The following is a 19,511-nucleotide window of genomic DNA, read 5'->3' as shown; positions in this document are numbered from 1 at the left end:
CTAACCTCACTTCTCTGTGCTGATAGGACAAAACTAGCGCACTCAGTCTGAGCAATGTAGCTGGAGTTTTCTACATCCTGATTGGTGGGCTGGGCCTGGCCATGCTGGTGGCTCTGGTCGAGTTCTGCTACAAGTCTCGGATTGAGTCAAGAAGGATGAAGGTGAGAACAGAGAAATGGTAAAATTGTAAAAACAAGTCTGCGATTTTTGCTTTTAAACGCTGAGCCTGTATCTCTTAAATTAATGTAAGAAATGTTTTAGCTGGATATTGCACATATCTGATGTTGCAGTACTTTTTTTTTAGCTTCTTTTGATCCAAATGAAGCACAAATGTCTATTACATGGCTGTCAGAATTTGGGGTGTCCTGGCAAGCATGAAAATACAATATATTGCCAAAAGTATCAATCTGCAGTGCTCGTCTGCCTTCACTCACATATGAACTTTAGTGACATCCCACTTTTATTCATATGCTTAAAGCTTTGCAACTATATTAGCTTCAACTCTTTTAAGAAGGCTTTCCAGAAAGTTTAGGAGTGTCTTTATGGAAATTTCTGATCATTCTTCCAGAAGCACATTTGCCAGCTCAGGCACTGATGTTGGATGAGAAGGTCTGACTCACAGTCTCTGCTCTAATTCAGTCCAAAGGTGTTCTGTCAGGTTGAGGTCAGGACTCTGTGCAGGCCAGTCAAGTTTAACCACACCAAACTCACTCGTCCATGTCTTTACAGACCTTGTTTCTTACACTTGTGCACTGATTTGTTAACTGTTACAGAGGTGGATATGCTCTGGAGGAGAGGTTGTTCTCCTCCAGATCATTTCCGAGCTTCAGCTTGAAATTTATCTGTTGAATACAATCTGGTGGTTTAAATTACTAAAAGCTGCTGGTGATGTGATCTAAATCATGGTATACGAAACAAGTGTGATTAGCACTTGGGAGCAAAAATATGTTGGAATTTTGCAGCCAGGATGGGTGATGTGTACTCATTTACTTGTTTGTGTGCATCAGTCAGGACTCTCGCAGGAGCATTTTGAAAGAGCCCGAGTTGTCGGCGATGTCAGTCCACATAAAAATGCATTCATTCTGAACATGATGAAAGCACGGATAACCTTCTCAAGGTTGTTTTTTGAAACAAAGCTGGCTCTGACAACAGATTTGATTTGCAAATTTAAGTTAAGAAGAATAAAAAAATAACATAAAAGTTCTCACAGAAGCAACACCAACAACCAGAGATAGAGAGGAATATTAGAGAATGAAGGTGATGGAGACAGATGGGTGATATTGGCTGAAGAACATACGTAAGGGCGTACTGAGTAGGCATATCTAAATATTATCAGTGCACAGTTCATGTGTCTATATGGATCCAAGGGATAGTTTGTATGAAGGAAAAAAGAATAGAACCCCAGTCAGACCACCACAAATCAAAGGTGGTACTTAACAGATAGAAAAGAATATTTTAGCCATATATGATTCCAGTTTAGGGTAGTGCAACAGATTCAGGTTTGCTTTAGTCAAGTTTAGTTTCCACTGTTCCAGTTTGGTTTAGTACTTACTGGTTTCTGTGGTAGTTCAGTTTTCTGTCTATAGGGTTAATTGTGATGGCTTCAGAATTTCTGAATAGATTTAAAAGATTGTAGAACTTTCAGTCATGAAAACATCCCAGTCTCAAATGTGACCAAAATTACAGACATTTCCTGTATATTTTGTACTAGTTTTTTTTTTTTTTTTTTGTAGTACAACATCTCTGTAGATGATATATAACCTTCATTCCAGCTAAGCGGATGTTTTAAGCCTGGTCAAATAGATAAACATAATTTTAGTGCATGTTTCTTTTACACCAGAGAACTCAAAGTTCGTCCATTCATGGGTGCAGTTTTATTTTTAATCATGTGCATGAGCTGCTGCCCTTTTCTGCATGGAGCCACAGGGCAGGAGCAAAAACACTTCTGCCATTTCAAAGTACATCAACTGAACTCTGCTCATCTGCCACTCGGGTCTCGAGCTCCTCTTTATCGCCGGTGTCCGTATGTGATGAAACTGCGGTCGCCTCATTACTGACTGTGCTGGTTAATACTGAGACTTTGATGGGCTGCTCAGAAGGAACAAACAAGTCATTAGAGTCGTTTTTCCACAGCAGAGGCACCAGTGTGTTAGGTCTTCTCTCCGCTGGACTTTGTATTCCCTTCACATTTCTGTCTGAGCACAAAGGGAGGACTTAAAAAACTCTGCAGTGGTGACACAACATGTGGCCAAGATTTCATCAGTAAGAGCAGATGGGGGCACATACGGAGCAGGGTTACACTACGGTTACCTGCTGCAGAGGAATTCATGTGGAGGAGCACGACAGCACACACGGGACTGATAATCAATAGAGGAATATCCATAATGCACTCTCTTCTGATACATTATTGAAACTAGGCTGTTAATATTGCATCATAGTCTCCCATAACACCGAAGCAAGGGTTTTTAACATCACTAAACATTTGGATTGTGAAGCTGTTCTGGTCTTTGCAGCTCTAGCTTTTCTCTTAATTTAAGGTTGTTTGCATGTGTCTTTGTGCTCCAACATAACTTTGGTGCTAAGTTGCAATTAGATTGACCATCGTCTAAGGCACCAGCACTTTCTTACCCCAGCCCATAATATAATGGCTTTTTCTTAAATGCGAGACGTTCTTCGTCATTGTGGCATTAGCTGATACTGAGAGATAATGGTCCCATATTAGAGGTCAAGATAGTCTGTGTCCCATTTTCCTTTAGGTTTCACTTGTTGGTTATTTCTAAGAACTCAAACTTCTTGGTCAGGTTTATGTGCTCAAAAGTAACTGGTTAAGTTTAAACACTAAAAGGTTCGGGATTAGGTTTAGAAGCTGAAAAGAACTTTGTTAGACTGAAGCACTAAAAAGTACTTGATGGACTTGAGGAAGAGATTGTGGTTTGGGTTTAAGTAGCATCCTGCACTTGAAAATGAACGGTTGGGGGTATACGTGCCAAAGATCAGGACTAGTTAGGTCTAGTCTAAGGACTCAAAAGGTTTATTTATTTATTTTACATATAGTAACGGTTAAATTTAGGTGCTGTGAAGTAGTTCTAGTTTTCAGGTTTCTGAAAACTGCAGTTAGGTTTACGAGAAGATTGTGGCTTGGGTTACACAGCTCACAACAATAACTAATGATGAGATTTGAGGACAGACCCCTCGCACTGATCTCATAACCTACTGTGTCAAGGCACAGAAACTAAAGGACACCCTGTGCTCAACAGAGAAATGACAGCGACTTTGACTGCATTAGGAATGTCTGCATTAACTGCATTAATTAATACCCGAGGGATGAGAACGTGCTAGAAGCACAGATACTGATCGTGTTAAATCCATACATGACACTTTGTGTTGTCTAATCCCTCCAAATATCTGCCATGTGTTGGGATGTTTATTCAAGAAAAGAAATGCATTACACGTAACTTGTCATTTATTTCCCGGACAAAGTAAGTTGTTGCATTACTTTTGCATTAAGTGGCATGAGATGCTTTGTGGCTTAATTGCATATGATCAATATAAACCTTATGCTCCATGCTCACATTCTGACACAACTTCCTGTCCTAATGAGGACACATGAGATTTTTTTTTCTGTTTAACCGTTAACATATGAAAACTCAAAGATCATTTTACAGAAAATTTAAAAAAAAGAAAAATGTGGCCTCACTGTTTCTGCTCTAAGAGACATTTGTGTGGCATTATTAATAAATCCTCAAAGGAAAAACTAGGTCAAAAAGAAAATTACCCACAATCCATCTAAACCAAGTTGGCCTGATGTTGGCTGAGGATCACTAAAGTTCTTTGTTCTTCATTAGTAACATCTGTGCAAACCTTGATACTAATTTGTCACATAGAAGTGGAACTGGACCTGCTAGAGGGACATCAGGATTAATCTTCCCGGGACAGATGATTCTTCCTGGAGTTTGCATGCTCTCTGTGTTGCTGCAAGAGTTTTCTCAAGATTTTCGAGCTTCCTGCTACAGTCCAAAGACATGCATGTCCAGTCAAGTTTGTACATTCACTTTATGAGAGTTAAAATATCATAACAACAACTGTGTATTAGATTAGAAAAGTTCATGGTCTCCGAAAAAGGAATCCTTCCCACCTATATTCCAACCTGTTTGCATTCATCTGTTTGAAACTTTCCACCTGTTTAACACCAGCTTTAAGTTTTTCCACCTATCACTCAGTGGCTTTATTACTTTTCTTCACATTGAGACTTATTTTGAATGAAGTCTCTACATGAAAATTCCCCTGTAAGTTCTATAATCTCTTTTACTTATCATCAGATTCTTACTTTTTGTACTTAAAAACTGGCCAAATCAACAAGTTATGCTTAAAATTCAGTTTTAGCTTCAACAGGGATGTCATTGGGGCCACAGTGTTGGAAGGAGACATTTTCATATTCAGGACACAAAAATCTCTGGTCTGCTTCACGATGGTTTAACAGGTGGTTATTATTATCTGCAGGCAACAGCAGTGATGGTCTGACTCTGCAGGGACAGATGCTGTTTTGTTGTTGACATCATATGTAGAGCTGCTATCATAATAAAACCTTCTATCAAAATGAAAAAGATGGGCGGGAGATGCAGAGACATGAGGGGAGATGCCCATGGTGCTCGGTGTCGGGCGTTCAGACGTAAGGACGCTCGCTCCAAGGCGTTGTAAGCACTGAAGCTGCTTCAGTAAGTGAATAAATCCAGGATTTATTTGTACCAATCTGCCTGACGACTGTCGGCACTCTGCAGCAAACAGAGTGGGAGCGTGGGAGCCTCAGAGGCCCGATGCAGGATATTAACTTTGGATCCACATCATTAGTTTTACTGAGAGGTGAGGCTGAGGGAAAGAGCTTCATTCTGCTACTGAAAAACAACTTCTACTCTGATCACTTTTGGTGATGACTCTTTTACACACACACACACTAATGCACACACAGTGTACTGCGGTACACACTCATTCAAGAGGAAAGCATAATTTATCCAAAAACTGGATGTGCAGCTGTGAAACAACTCGTGGAGGTGATTAGGAGCCTTCAACCAGATCACTGTAGTTTATGCCAAAAGTCTTACTTCTCAGAGTCATAACTCTGTGAACAATATTAACATATATAAAGTGCGTCATTATTTCTGACTTCAGCCGATTGAATGTCTTTGAATCAAATTAGAAATCCGAGGAATAAAGAAACTAAAGAACCTCAGTGGAAAAGCCATCTAGTGTAATAGGAGGTAATACTTCCTCCATCCATCCTCTTCCGCTAGGCAATGTTTACTGCTGTTAATTTGTTAAAACATCATTTTAAAGACACCCCCCTCCCCCCACTCACACACACTCACACACACTCACACACACTCTCACACACTGCTGTTTGAATGGTCATGTCGCATTAAATCCATCTTTTACGTCACCGACACAAGACAGACGCCAATTATCAGCGGCGGAGAAGCGCCCGATAAGACATCGCGAACGCTTCCTGGCCATCCAGTGAAACTGTTGGGAAGACAACGTTGGAGAAACGTGAACATTTTATTTGTACTGTCTATGTGCCAATTGTGAGGAGGGATCCTGTGACCACGAGGAACATTAGGAGGTGGTCAGAGGAGGCCTTAGCGGAACTACAGGGCTGTTTCGAGGTGACCGACTGGGAAACACTCTGTGAGCCTCACACCGAGGACATCAATGGACTTACTGAGTGTATCACAGATGACATAACTTTCTGCACCGACTCCATTGTTCCAGCTCAGACTGTTCATTCTTACCCAAATAACAAGCCGTGGGTGACTAAGGACATCAAAGCCCTCCTCAACGACAAGAAGAGGGCTTTTAGAGGGGGCAATAAAGAGGAGGTGAGGAAGGTCCAGGTCTTACTAAAGGACTAGATCAGAGAGGCTAAGGACAATTACAGGAGGAAGCTGGAGTGGAAAGTCCAGCAGAACAGCATGAGAGAGGTGTGGAGTGGCATGAAGACCATCCCTGGATTCAGGCCAACCAACAGCAGGGGAGCTGAGGGAGGTGAGAATAGAGCTAACGAGTTGAATCTGTTTTTCAATAGATTCGACACCACAGTGTCTGCTCACAACCTCACCTGTAGTCAGCCTGGAATCCAGAGCCACACCACTGTGCCAGCCTTTCTCTTCACCTAGCACTGTTGCCTCCTGGGAGAGTCCTGACACCCATCACCTTCACTCAATACCAGGTTCAGATGCAAATGAGGAGACTCCACTCAGGCAAGTCTGCTGGACCAGACAGAGTGAGTCCCCGCATCCTCAAGGCCTGTGCCCCCCAGCTGTGTGGAGTCTTTCATAAACTGTTTATGCTGAGTCTGAGTCTGCAGAGGGTACCAGTGATGTGGAAGACATCATGCCTCGTCCCTATACCAAAGACGCCACGTCCCAGTGGCCCCCAGGATTACAGGCCCGTGGCACTGACCTCCCACATCATGAAGACCCTGGAAAGGCTCATCCTGGACCAGCTGCGACCCATTGTCAGACCACATCTGGATCCCCTTCAATTTGCTTATCAGCCTCGTCTCGGAGCTGAGGACACCACCATCTATCTGCTCAACCGTGTCTACACCCATCTGGACCAGCCGGCGAGCACTGTGAGGGTCATGTTTTTTGACTTTTCCAGTGCTTTCAACACCATCAGGCCGACCCTCCTGGGTGATAAGTTAACAGCGATGCAGGTGGATGCTTCTCTGGTGTCCTGGATTGTTGATTACCTGACAGGAAGACCACAATATGTACGTCTCCCACAGTGTGTGTCTGACAAGGTAATCAGCAACACAGGGGCACCACAAGGGACTGTCCTCTCCCCCTTCCTCTTCACCCTCTACACCACAGACTTCAGCCACTGCACAGAGACCTGCCATCTTCAGAAGTTTTCTGATGACTCTGCGGTGGTTGGATGCATCAGCAGGGATGATGAGACAGAGTACCGGGCTGTGATCGACTCCTTTGTCACGTGGTGTGAGCAGAATCATCTGCAGCTCAATGTGGCAAAGACCAAGGAATTGATAGTGGACTTCAGGAAGACCATGAAACACTTGACCCCTGTTTTAATCCAGGGGGTCAATGTGGACATTGTGGAGGACTATAAATACCTTGGAGTATACATTGACAATAAACTGGACTGGGCTAAAAACACCACAGCACTTTACAGGAAGGGCCAGAGTCGTCTCTATTTTTTGAGGCGACTGAGGTCTTTCAACATCTGCCAGAAAATGCTCAGGATTTTCTACGAGTCTGTTGTGGCCAGTGCGATCCTCTATGCTGTTGCATGCTGGGGGAGCAGGCTGAGGGTCGCAGATGCCAACAGACTCGATAAACTGATCCGTAAGGCCAGTAATGTTGTGGGGATGGAGCTGGACTCCCTTAAGGTGGTGTTGGAGAGGCGGATGTTGTCCAAGATAAAGACAATGTTGGATAACACCTCCCAACCACTCCATGACACGCTGGTCAGTCACAGGAGCACGTTCAGTGAGAGACTGAGATTACCGAAAGGCACCACTGAACGACACAGGAAATCATTCCTGCCTTTGGCCATCTCCCTGTACAACTCATCCACTTAACACACTGTTTAGTGCAACAGCTACACCTTTTTTGCACGTTCTTCCTTTTTCAGCTATTTATTAAAAAGTGACTTTTATGTATATATATATATATATATATATATATATATATATATATATATATATATATATATATATATATATATATATATATATATATGTATGTATGTATGTATGTATGTATGTATATATTGTGCTCTTCTTACTTAGTGTATTGTCTGTCTTTGTTACTGTTTGTTTATACTGGAGCACTGTAACCAAAAATAATTTCCCCTAGGGATCAATAAAGGATTCTGATTCTGATTCTGATAACCTGCAGATTCTGACAGAAATCTGCAACTATCCTTTGAAGCACCGCTCCTCTCTAAAACAGCAATAAGGATAATTATTAGGCCATTTGTAAATAACCAAATAACTTTAGAACTTAAAGCAAAATTGGGAAACGTGAAGTCCGAAACAAATCTTTATATTAAGGCCATCAGTCAAACAATACTGTTTGGTCTGGGTCTAAACTGTCACAATACGGCTATGTGTAGGCAAGAGTAGGACCCAAACGCAAACTCACAGAAGCAAAAGGTAAACTCAAAAAAACACAGCTTTATTGCTGGCGTGGAGTGGGACACAAAAACAATACAAAACTAAACTGGGAAAACTAAAGCACAAGGAGCCACAGGGAAAAAGTCACACAGCTATGAGGGAGAACGCGACACAGAACTGAGGGAGACGCAGACCTAAATACACAGAGGGTTAACGAGGGAAGTGGGAGCACACGAGGAACACAGGTGACACTGATAATCATAACAAGACGAGGCAGGAGTAACGCAACACTGACGGGAGACTGTTAAAGTAAAACAGGAAGTACAGAGGTTCAGACAGGAGGAGAGAGAGCACGGGGAGAACACAGACATAACGGGCTGGGGAAAACATGGAATAAAACACAAGGAGAGACAAGGGCTCACAGATACACAGAGGGGCACACAGGGGGTAAGAGTAACCAGGGGGAAAACACATAAGGAGCAACGTAACAGGGCAGGAACCATGGCCTAAATACAGAACAACATACTAAAAATACGAGAGAACCAAAAATGCTGGGCCAACATGGCCCAGGATCATGACATAAACAGAGCACGTTGTGTGTGACATCTTCTTTTGCGCATGCAGGCCGCTTTCAGGGTTCACACTAGAGCCCGTTTGCTGTCACATTTTATTTGTAGTGTGAACAAGCAGACAAAAAAATCGGATTTGATCAAAAAATCGGAATTGCGCATTAAGACCTGCAGTGTGAACGTAGCCTCTGTGTTGGTGGATGTGGAAGCCAAAAACAACAAGAATATCCCTCCATTAATCAAATTAATCAAGGTAAGTGATTAGTAGAATACATTTCTATGCTGATATTTGGTGATTGTTATTAGGTTATTCATGCTGGGAGCATGAACATCACATCTTTTTGATTTGTGCTTAAATGACTTTTGTCTCATCTCTCCCTGTCTTGCAGGAGCTTATTGATGCCGCCATGATGAGCACCAGCCTTGGCGGGATAGCGGTGGCAGGAGGAGGAGCGGTTGCTGGTGGGTTAGGAGTTGGACCGTCGGGACTTGGAGGGGAGAATGGCCGCGTGGTGGCCCACGATTTCCCAAAAGCCGGAGCTCAGGGTTTACCCTGCATGAGCAAAGCAGCCGGCCTGGGACTGTCCTCCACAGGCATGTGATCCTAGCCAAGACTCGTTATTGGACAAGACGCTTCTATCCATCTACCTGTTTGTCAGTCTGTTGGTGAGGAGAGAAATAGAAGGTACAAGATAAAGAGAAAAAGGGAAGCATAAAAGAAGAATAAGGATGAAATGTCGGGTGGCAAGGGAAGTGAACAAAGGGGAGGAAGAACTATAAAAATGGATGAATGGGAAAAGTGTTGAATTCAGAAAGAAAAGAAAAAGATTAAGAGGGATTTGGCAGGCAGAAGGAGAAGTGTTCATGTTCACCGTGAATGACTGAATACTGTAGAACTCTGAACAGAGAGCACCTGAACAAAACACCTGAGAGAAATCAAGACAAGCAGCGGGGCTTAACAAACTCTAACAAAATGAACTGGAATTACTTTTTCTATGAGCACTGTCTTAAACTGAAGCAGCAGAGGGGGTTGACCAGTGTTTTGATTGGGGGGGATAACTTTTTTAAACCTCTTCTTGACCTTCACTCCAGTCCCCTCCTCTTCCTTTGTGCTTCATCACATTCACACAGAACACCATGTCCAGATCAGAGAGGGCTGAGAAGTTTGAGCATGAAGACTTTTTTCAGGAACATGTGCTGAAGAACAGCTGACAATGCTCTGATCTGTGATCTGTCCCAAGAGTTATATTCATATTAATGCAGTTTAGGAATACAGACTGATGTGTCATATGCTTTGAAATTGTGAGCGTGTTTATGTGGAGTTAAGTTTACTGGTTATGTTTAAGTGTCCTGCTATTGACACTTAAACTCCAAAAATTCAGAGTCTCTTCGATATGAAGCAGGCTTAATCAGTTAGCAAATTATTTCAAGCTTATTAAAGAGTTTTTTTCTGCTATGAAGGTGACACAAACAAACCTCATCATACATAACTTCTTCAATTTTGCACTTTGCTCTAAGAATTTCACTTTCTCTTTGCTGCTACCAGTGAAAGAAGTCCTGATTTCTAGTTGCAGCAGCACTAATGGTGCGCCGCAAAGTCACAGGAATTTACTTGCATTCATTTAGGGTTCCAGAAAATGTATGAAGACGTCACACACTCTGGCTAGTGGACAGTAGGCAGTAGAAATAAGTTTTTTATGACGGGTAGCTGGCCTCAACCTTAGCGACAAGGTGAGGAGCTCCACATCGAAAGGAGGCAGTTGAGTTTTTTCAAGCACCTGACAAGGATGCAAGTATGGCGAGTTTCTAACCTGTTCTGTTTGCTGCCTAAAAAGGTCCACAAACAATCATTGCCCTGAACTTCCAAAGCAATTTCCAAACTGTCAAAAACCCCACCTGCAGCAAATTGGTCAACGGTGGAATTTAAGATGATCAGTTACTGAAATGTCAGATATCACCAGCTTGAACAATATGCAGAAACCAGGATGCTCGTATTATCATAGCTTCCATATCATTAATAGCAGGACGCTACATATCCATGTAAGCACACTCACTGAAAATGTGTTTTGTGGTAAATTTATACTGAACTTTGCTTGATGTGACACACATAAAATTTTTAAGTGAGTGTTTTTTTTTCCAATATTTTACCTTTGGTTTAAAAGATTTTCCCCCCTTTCCAGTTTTTTAATATACTCAAATATAAATTTACCCTCTTAACATCCAGCAAGTCACCAGTAATCCATTTTGAGTTCGGGTCTACCCCTTTATACAGAATTTTCACCTGTGTGTCATATCCAAATGGAACTAATATAACAGAAAAACTGAAAGGCCAACATGCTTTTAACACAGTTAATTTGAAAGGTAACAACTATTTAGCATGTGGCTAAAGTGCAGCCATAATTCCAAGGGCTTCACTGGTGACCTGGAGGATGTCAAGGGGTTAAATCAGGTGCCAGTAATATATGCTACAGGAAAAAAACAACATCTAAGATCCAAAAATATGATGTCATAAGTCAAGATATGACCTAGAATTGTCTCAGACAGTAACTCCAGTATGCAAACTGTAACATGTGTCCCAAACCAGCAGACACCATGAACCATCTGATCAGCTATGGAAGATCTTTTTTTATGGTCAACCAGAATTCCCATTTTCTGGATAAAACGTTCTGTTATAGATAGAAGCCATCGAAAGAATAGATGTAGCTCATTTTTTACAGGTTAGGAATGCAGTAAAATACTTTTCTGTGAGTAGAGTCACCATTTTGATTTCACTCAAACACGCAGCAGAGAGTTTGTAGCAGTAGCCTCCTGACAGCACCACCTTCAGCCAACACAACCACCTGCTTCTCCTGTACACATGGAAGTTTCTGCTGGGCTTTAGCTACACTCCTACGTCTGGTGTAGTTATCCTGTGGAAACAGGCACCATCAAGCACCAATCAGAACAAAATTTCTAACTAGTGGAAATGAACAACATCACCTGTATCCACTGGACTATTGGACACACAAACCAAAAGTCATTCAGCTCTCGAAATTAAATACAAGAGAAACAAGACTGTGACCAGCATGCTGTCAATTATAATACTGGATCTTACAGTTACTTTAAGTATCCACTAAACTCTGCCATAAATGTCAATAATCTCATATACTCACATAATTTCAGGACTTGATGTTGATCGGTGTTAGGGTCATGTGAAAGGTGTTCAGTGTGTTCTGTGTTATGAAGAAGCTGAGTTTTCCTTCAGTTTGCTCAACATTTCTCTCTGATCAGGAATCCTGAGAAAGAGGAAACTTGTGACAACTCGGTTTGATTTGGAGGTTGTTTCCTCACATTTCTCCTGGATTTCCTCCCCAGTGTTTTCTGGACTACACGAGCAATCAAGCAGCACCGCAGCAAAACGTTTTATACTCTGAAACTGATAAATCAGGTGTTCACAGCTGTATATGAATGATACTGTGCCGAGCTTCGCCTGTTTGTCTGCATAATCTTTTTCATTTATTTTGGAATTTATAATCTTTTGATTTTTGTCACTTATCCTATTTAATAAAAACTTACATTATAAGCTTGACTGTTGAAGTTTTCCTTTTTTTCCCACCTTTGAGTTCAAATGATAACAGAACCAAGTCTCTGCAGGACTAATTTGCCTGCTTGTTCTGGCACTTTACACTTTTTCATTTAGGGCTTGGCAAATCAATTAAATCCGTGGGTTCACGCTTGATTAAAGATTTTTACTGAATGTCAAAGTGCTTGTTTTAAACTACATTGCATGATTTTCAACAGCTTGTTCATCATCAAGTCGTTTCAATTTTCTAAGATTCTTTAATGACTTTGATCTGAAAACCACCCTTGACACCTCCATGGTATTAAGGGTGGATTGCCCACTCTGATTTGAGAAGTTGTTCCCTATAGTGGGGGAGTTTGAGTATCTCAGTTTGGTTTTCATGATGGATTGATGCATCATCTGCAGTGATGTAGATGGTATACCTGTATGTGGTGAAGAGAGGGCTTGAAGGTGAAGCTATTGATTTACTGGTCAATCTATATTCCTGCCCTCACCTGTGGCTATGAGCTGTGGGTGGTGACTGAAAAAACTAAGACTGAGGAGACAAACAGCAGAAATGAGCTTTCTCCGAAGAGTTTTTGAGCTCAGCCTTACAGACAAGTTCAAGAACTCAGTCATTTAGAGGGGCTCAGAGTGTCTCCTGGCTTTGAATGTTGGTTTTTAAAAGTGAGAGAGGCAGATCAGAGCATCTTTGTTTAGATGGTTGACTGAGTCAGTTGTGGGAGAAGCTCAGTGGTTAATACTGTGGGTTCACAGTGGCTTGCATTGAGTGTGACGAGTTTGTATGTTCTTTACATGCTTGGGCAGGTTTTCTCTCAGACCTTTGGTTTTTCCCACCCTTTGAAAACCTGTTGACATGTCCTGTGTAATATGTGAATGCATCATCTCCTTTCTTTTTAAAAAGGATCTTTGGTTGTATCCTTTGTTGAAGGAGGTAATAAAGGAAGACCTGAAGCATCCTTTCTTTGTACTTACAGAATTCAGCTAGCTCTTATTATCATTAGCATCATTCAGCCAACATAAACTGTAAAATTCTCATATATGTATATATATGGTTAATGTATTTTATTGAGCGTGTCTGTGTTTGTTTTCTGCTGAAACTGTGTTGTTTGGTGATGGTGCTAAAATTCAGACCTGACTTACACCCAGCAGAGTTTTGCCTCTATAGAAAAAACGATTTTTTGCGGCTTGAGTGGGGGCTATTTTCCTCATCTTTCATGTTATGGAACATTATGAAATAACTCGTTGATACTCTGAAGCCACAGGGCAATGCCAGATGGGAGGTTAAATCAGATCGAGAGTCCTATTTCCCGCTCGACATGAGGCTCTTTGAAACTCTTAATCTTGCGTCTTTTTATAGTATGTATTCTTTCTATAGGCGGGTATATGTCTGTTAGATGAAGGAATGTGATATCAAGCCTCTCTTCACTTTAATTATCTCCCATTATCTGGCATGACCAATTGCTAGAAATGACAGTTTCTGCAGAAACATCCATAAGCAGCTGTAATGTTATAATGTGGTAACTGAGCCGCTGTAAAGACATCAGGCTCTGAAAATGAAAAAATGCCAAAAAACATTTTGTGATGAAATTAGACAGCAGGAGATACTCTGATGACCAACACTCCAAAATCCACTGTAGAGCTGGCTGACAGCAGAGGCAGATCAGAGGAATGTCACTCTGGTATGAAGTGATAATGTGACCAGAGAGGCTCAATAAGGCGTCACTTCAGCAGACATTTCTGAGGAAAATCACCCTGCAGAAAGCACGACTCACCAGCACAATCAATACTAAATGTGAGACACAGAAAGCTTGTTTTCAAAGATTTTACAGCAACTCGGGAAACTAGAACAGCAGGCCCTCTGCTCGATGCACGAGGCATCTGAACAATCCATTTTACAAACATACCAGACTCATTATAAGCTACCTGAAGCCGATGTCTATCAAAGGGAACATTGTATGCTTTTATTTCCTGTCTCATAAAAAGTCTTGCAGTGGTGGATTTTCATATTAGACATGGCCAAAGTTTCTAATAATGAGGTCAGTATATGTACAAATAACCCTTGTAAACTAAAGCCATCAGACAACAGAATTTTTTTTTCTCTCACCCTTTTGTGATGTAGAAAAAAGGGATTTCCAATATGGTGTTCTCATGCATAGAAGCCCCACCCACCTGCCATTCAAATCTTAAGATGATCAGTTACTGAAATGACAGATATCACTGGCTCACACAATATGCAGGAACCAGGATGTTCGTGTTACCATAGCTTCCACACCATGAATATCGGAATACTACATATCCATGTAGGCATAAACTTGAAAATGAACTCGAAAGTAAAACCTAAAACTATGATAAAGTAAATCAATACAAGAAAAATATCCCAAAAACTATTATGGTGGCAGAAGTGATAAGAAATCATTTCATACAGTAGAGTTTTACACTGTTTTTCTCGCAAACTTTAAACCTTATCAGTGACGGGATATGATTTGTGTGTAGCTTCTTCAAAGCATTACATTATCAGAAACTCAAATCTAAACATAATTATTGCAGCCTGTAAATACCTAACAGAAACTAATCAAAGAACATCGTCTTGAAACAAACAGGACAACTAATTTATCTTTGATTAAAGCTAAGATTGAATTTGTCTGTTAATCAGGTCGACATTACTCAGGTTGTCTTTTCTCAGTGCAGACAGCCATCGATCAACACAACATTTGGCAGATCAAACTTCAAAGCTATAAAATGAACTGATTTTATTCCAAGAAGTCACCTTTCTAAAAGCTGCTTTGACAATAATATTCCCATCTGCACAAAGAAAAGGTCCGATGGCAGACGTTCGCCTTCAGACACTCACAAATTACTTCCGGAATGAATCTCACATTTGCACACTATAAAAGATGACAGAAGATGTGGAAAACAGAAGGTGTTTAATTGCTGAAATGTTTCTTGAGTTTATAGGAGAAAACGAGGCTGCAGGAGAATTTCTTTGTGGAGTTTTTAAAGTTGGAGGCAAACCTCAGGCTGCTTAAAATTAAGTGGTTCATACAAGAAACTTCAGTAAATGGAGTGCGTTTATCTTTGCCTCTGGTTCTCTTGGTGTCCTGCAGAGTCAGTCCCCTTTGGCTCTTTCACCTTTTCTTCTCTCTGGATTATTTTTTTATTTCTTTGCTCTATCGATCGTCTCTTGGTGCAGTGTCTTAATTTCCTCTTCTCTCTGTAAGTGTAACTTTTCTTTGCCTTTCCTGTACAAACACCCACTACTATCTCTAACCTCTGTTTTTCTACCCCATTGTTCTTCCTATGATTTTATCTCTTGTCCTTGTTTTCTCTCCATTAGCTCTCTTCTGATCTCTGAGGACTTCTCAATGAATGGTTTGTTGTCCTGAGGGGTACGTCATATCACGTAACACCTCATTACTCTCCCTGCTGTGAGGGAGGATGAGACAGAAGGAGCCGACAATTAGCCCCAGAAAGACCCATGATTAGGAGTTTGTGGCCCATTACCTTTCACTGTGCACCCTTGTGGAAACTTCTGGAAGACCTGCGAGGCGGAGGAGGACTGGTTCCCCGAGGGGCTGCTGGCAAAACCGCACATCCTTCACTGGAGACAAATAAAGGAGTTTGAAATAAAACAACACAAGTGCAAATGAGCTGAAGAAGAAGAAAAGGAGTCCTCTGAATGAAAATGCAACAAAAGCTGTTTATATTTGCTTCGTTTTAACCCCTTTTTACACAGAATGACGGAACTACAATACTCTAGCAATACTATCAAGTGTATGTAGAGTACAGTCTGAAACAAAAATAACTTTTCCAATGGCTAGCAAACTCTTGTATTTCAAAATCCCTTTAGAAGTAAATCTCATTACTTACAGAGTTATTTTGAACCACCATCTACATTAGTTGTGGTGGTCACTGGAGCAAAACACTGTAACTATATATAATTTTAAACCATCAAATCTGATTTTTAAAAAATGGTGAAAATTTTTGCTGATTACTGTCACCTTTGCTAAAATTCTCCAAAGATTTAGATTCAGGATTCTTCTAGAGCCAAAAAGATATCCCATTCTGATGAAGGATAGTATTAATGACAGCCCGGAGTTGGCCCAAGTACACTGGCTCAAAATGAACCAATTGAACCAAAATTTACTTAACCTATACATGGTCCACAGATAAATTCCCAGTTCTCAAACCAAACTAGATGAACACAACAGAAAGCTAGCCAGATCTAGCAACCTTCTCCAGGCTGGAGCACAGCCGGGAGGTTGACTTAGCTATCTACAAGTGTTTGCATAGAGGTGCTTAGAAGTCAGTGTTAATGGTAGAATGCTAACACGCTCCAATAGTGAGACATTCAGAAGTTTACGTTGTTCTTAGCATTGTAGCTTGCTAAAAGTAAAAAGTATACTGCTGATTGACACATGAGGTGGTGGTAAATACATTATAGGGTTACATAAGCAACCAAAACCTGAAACATCTACTAGCAACTAACTGTCAGTCACAAAGCACTGCGCAAAGAGCAGCTGTGGATGTAAATGGACTGATACGTTTATAGTGCTTTTCTACTCTCCCAGAGTATTCAAATCACTCTATACAATATGCCACATTCACCCAGTCACACAAGCACTTTCTTTCAACTGAGCACTTCCTAACTACATTCATACACTTTCACACTCTGATGGATGCATCAGAGAGTAATTCGGGGTTAGTATCTTGCCCTCGGATACTTGACATGCAGACTGGAGGAGTCAGGGATTGAACCACTAACCTTCCGATCAGTAGGTGACCTGCTCGCCCTCCTGAGCTACAGCCACCTCCTACGTTACAGAAACTGCTGATTTCTTGGGATTTCTTCACACAACCATCTCTAGGACTTACAGAGAAAATATCCGGTGAATGGCAGTTCTCTGGGTTATAATGCCAAAGGTCAAAGGAGACTCCTTTGAGCTAATAGGAAGGAAACCATAAATCATGCACAATCAAACTTTGAGCAAGCACTTTGCAACAGGAAGAAACCTTTAGAGCCAGGCTCAGGGAGGAGTGGCCATCTGCTGTGACTGGTTGGGGACGAGAGGAGGAAAACGACGGGACAAAAGACACACTGTGGAAGAGAGAAAGATATAAATAATAATGATCAAATCCAAACTGGTGCATAAACACAGAGAGGCAAAAACTCCTGTCAGCTAAGAGCAGGAAACTGAGGCTACAATTCACACAGGCGCATGAAAACTGGAAAATAGAAGAGAGTAAAATATGTGATTTCTATTCAAACATTTGGATGGTCGGGACAGAGTCTCAAGTAAACATGAAAGAAAGGCTCCATCTCACTGTAACCATGGTTCAGACTGCTGGGGGAATGAATGATGTGAGAAATATATTCTTGGCCCACAATTTAAGTGCCACTGCCTACCCGAGTGGTGTTCTTATCCATCTCCATTCCTTTTGCCACAGTTATATTTATCTTTAAATGTAATAACATTCATCATATTTTGTGCTTGTTGTTTGGGGTGGTTTGTAACTGTAACGGCAAAACTAAATAATAAATAAATACTGAGGAACTAAATGCTTTTTGTGGCGATGCTCTTTAAACTCTATGTGGTTAGAAAAAAAAGACACTGCATTCTTTATGGAGAACAGTTTGCTTTGCTTTTATTGTTATACTTAATTCAGTAAACTAATGGGTCCTATCATACATCTTCGCTGGCTGTGAAAACAAAACAATTATGCTTGATTTATATTTGTGTTCTGTTGCATTTATGTGGGCAAAAATCTGTGTTTCAATAAATCCTGCTGCTGTTATTGATCAAATTATTGATTCATGAGGAAGGACTCTGCGTTTGTGAACACGGGCTGTCGTCATTTATAAATACAGAAACTGCAGCTACAAATATATTTTCTTTATTAGTGTGAGATTCAGCTCCATCCAGAAGCTAACAGTCCAGCATGAATATTAAAAGCAGACAATAGTCCATCATTATCATCATCTTAAAGCCTGGCAGTAATGCAGTCGTCACCAATTGTTCCCAATATGAGACAGCCTGCAGGCGCGCTGATAAGGACACACTGTCTTTAATATTCTGCACGCGTAAACCGTTCTGACCTTTAGTTGAAACAACTAAAGCTTCAGTCATCGAATTTACACTGAAGTGGCAAAACCCACCAGCGAATATGGCTCTTCGTGATATGATCATAATCCAAATGAGTATGCAAAGATGCAAAATACAAAGATTTTCAAAAAGTCTACAAACAGACAATATATGAGCAAGAAAAGAAACACGTCGGCAAAGAGACCCAAGACGACTATAAACAGATGCTAAACCACAAAAAGAACGGCTGCTCAATAACCACGGGACGCAAAACGACCACAAAGAGACCACGAAAGATATTGAACAAGTACAGGAGCAAGGAGAGGCTTTTATGGGTCTGTATCATGGGGACTCGAGTGTCTTAATAGAAATGTGCTGAAAGTGCTTTCAGCCTCATTTAGAAGTTTTCTCATAAGCACCAGATTTTCCTCAGAAACAGAGGCACAGTTTAAACAGCTCGCAGGGCTGAGAACCCTACAGACAATCTTTGTTTTGAGTGTTGGGCACAGGTTGAAAACCAAGTTAACAACCTCTGAGGTGGAAACTATAGTTCTCTAGCGTATCGAGACTATCTCTCCACACCGTTACATATTCCATATGTACGGGGTACGACCCCCTTTGGTCGTGGCGTCTGGATATTTCTTTAAGACACTCCAGCTCACCTGGCCACGCCCTACAGCTCACGTATAAAACAGCTGTGCAGACGTGACACCGGTGATCGTTTGATCTCCACTTGTGTTGTGTGTGTGAGTGCCTTGAGAGTGCTGTATGTAGTGCTTTTGATGATAGGCACAAGCAGTGTTGCTGTGCCTGGGCGAAAAGGGAAAAATAAACAACTACATAATAGCAGCCCAGAGCATGCTGTGCTGGCTAAAGAAGCTGACGCATTCGCCGGCTTACATGCCAGTCGGACCTCGCTGTGTCTGATACGTCAGCAAGCGAGTGTGTGTTCTCCAGCCTCTTAGCCAGTCTCTGCCTGGCATATGAGCTGCTGTGGCTGCAGGCTGTGTTTCCCTGGCATATTGCCCGCTTCACCGGTTTCCGCGCCAGTTGGACCTCGCTGTGTCTGATGCGTCAGCCAGCGAGTGAGTGTTCTCCAGCCCGCAGCGCTGGCTCCCTGTCTGGCGTTGCCCGCTTCTTGTAGGGTTGCGCATCCAGTAGGG

General features: G+C 41.5%; 1 protein-coding gene across 3 annotated transcripts in view; it reads left to right on the top strand.

Annotated features, from left to right (window-relative positions):
* gria1b (glutamate receptor, ionotropic, AMPA 1b) overlaps positions 1 to 12,257 on the top strand; it is a 112,766-nt gene extending 100,509 nt beyond the window's left edge. For all 3 annotated transcript variants that reach the window (XM_063487113.1, XM_063487112.1, XM_063487111.1), the window contains 2 exons: positions 27 to 161; positions 9,093 to 12,257. In XM_063487113.1, coding sequence (XP_063343183.1) covers positions 27 to 161; positions 9,093 to 9,305 — 348 coding nt within the window. In that variant the 3' untranslated portion in view covers positions 9,306 to 12,257. The remainder of the gene's footprint in view (positions 1 to 26; positions 162 to 9,092) is intronic.
* The last annotated feature ends 7,254 nt before the right edge of the window (positions 12,258 to 19,511 follow it).

This window comes from Pelmatolapia mariae, linkage group LG10_11 (genome assembly GCF_036321145.2).
Source record: "Pelmatolapia mariae isolate MD_Pm_ZW linkage group LG10_11, Pm_UMD_F_2, whole genome shotgun sequence".
NCBI classification, from domain to species: Eukaryota; Metazoa; Chordata; class Actinopteri; order Cichliformes; family Cichlidae; genus Pelmatolapia; species Pelmatolapia mariae.
This window is presented reverse-complemented; position numbering and strand designations above follow the sequence as displayed.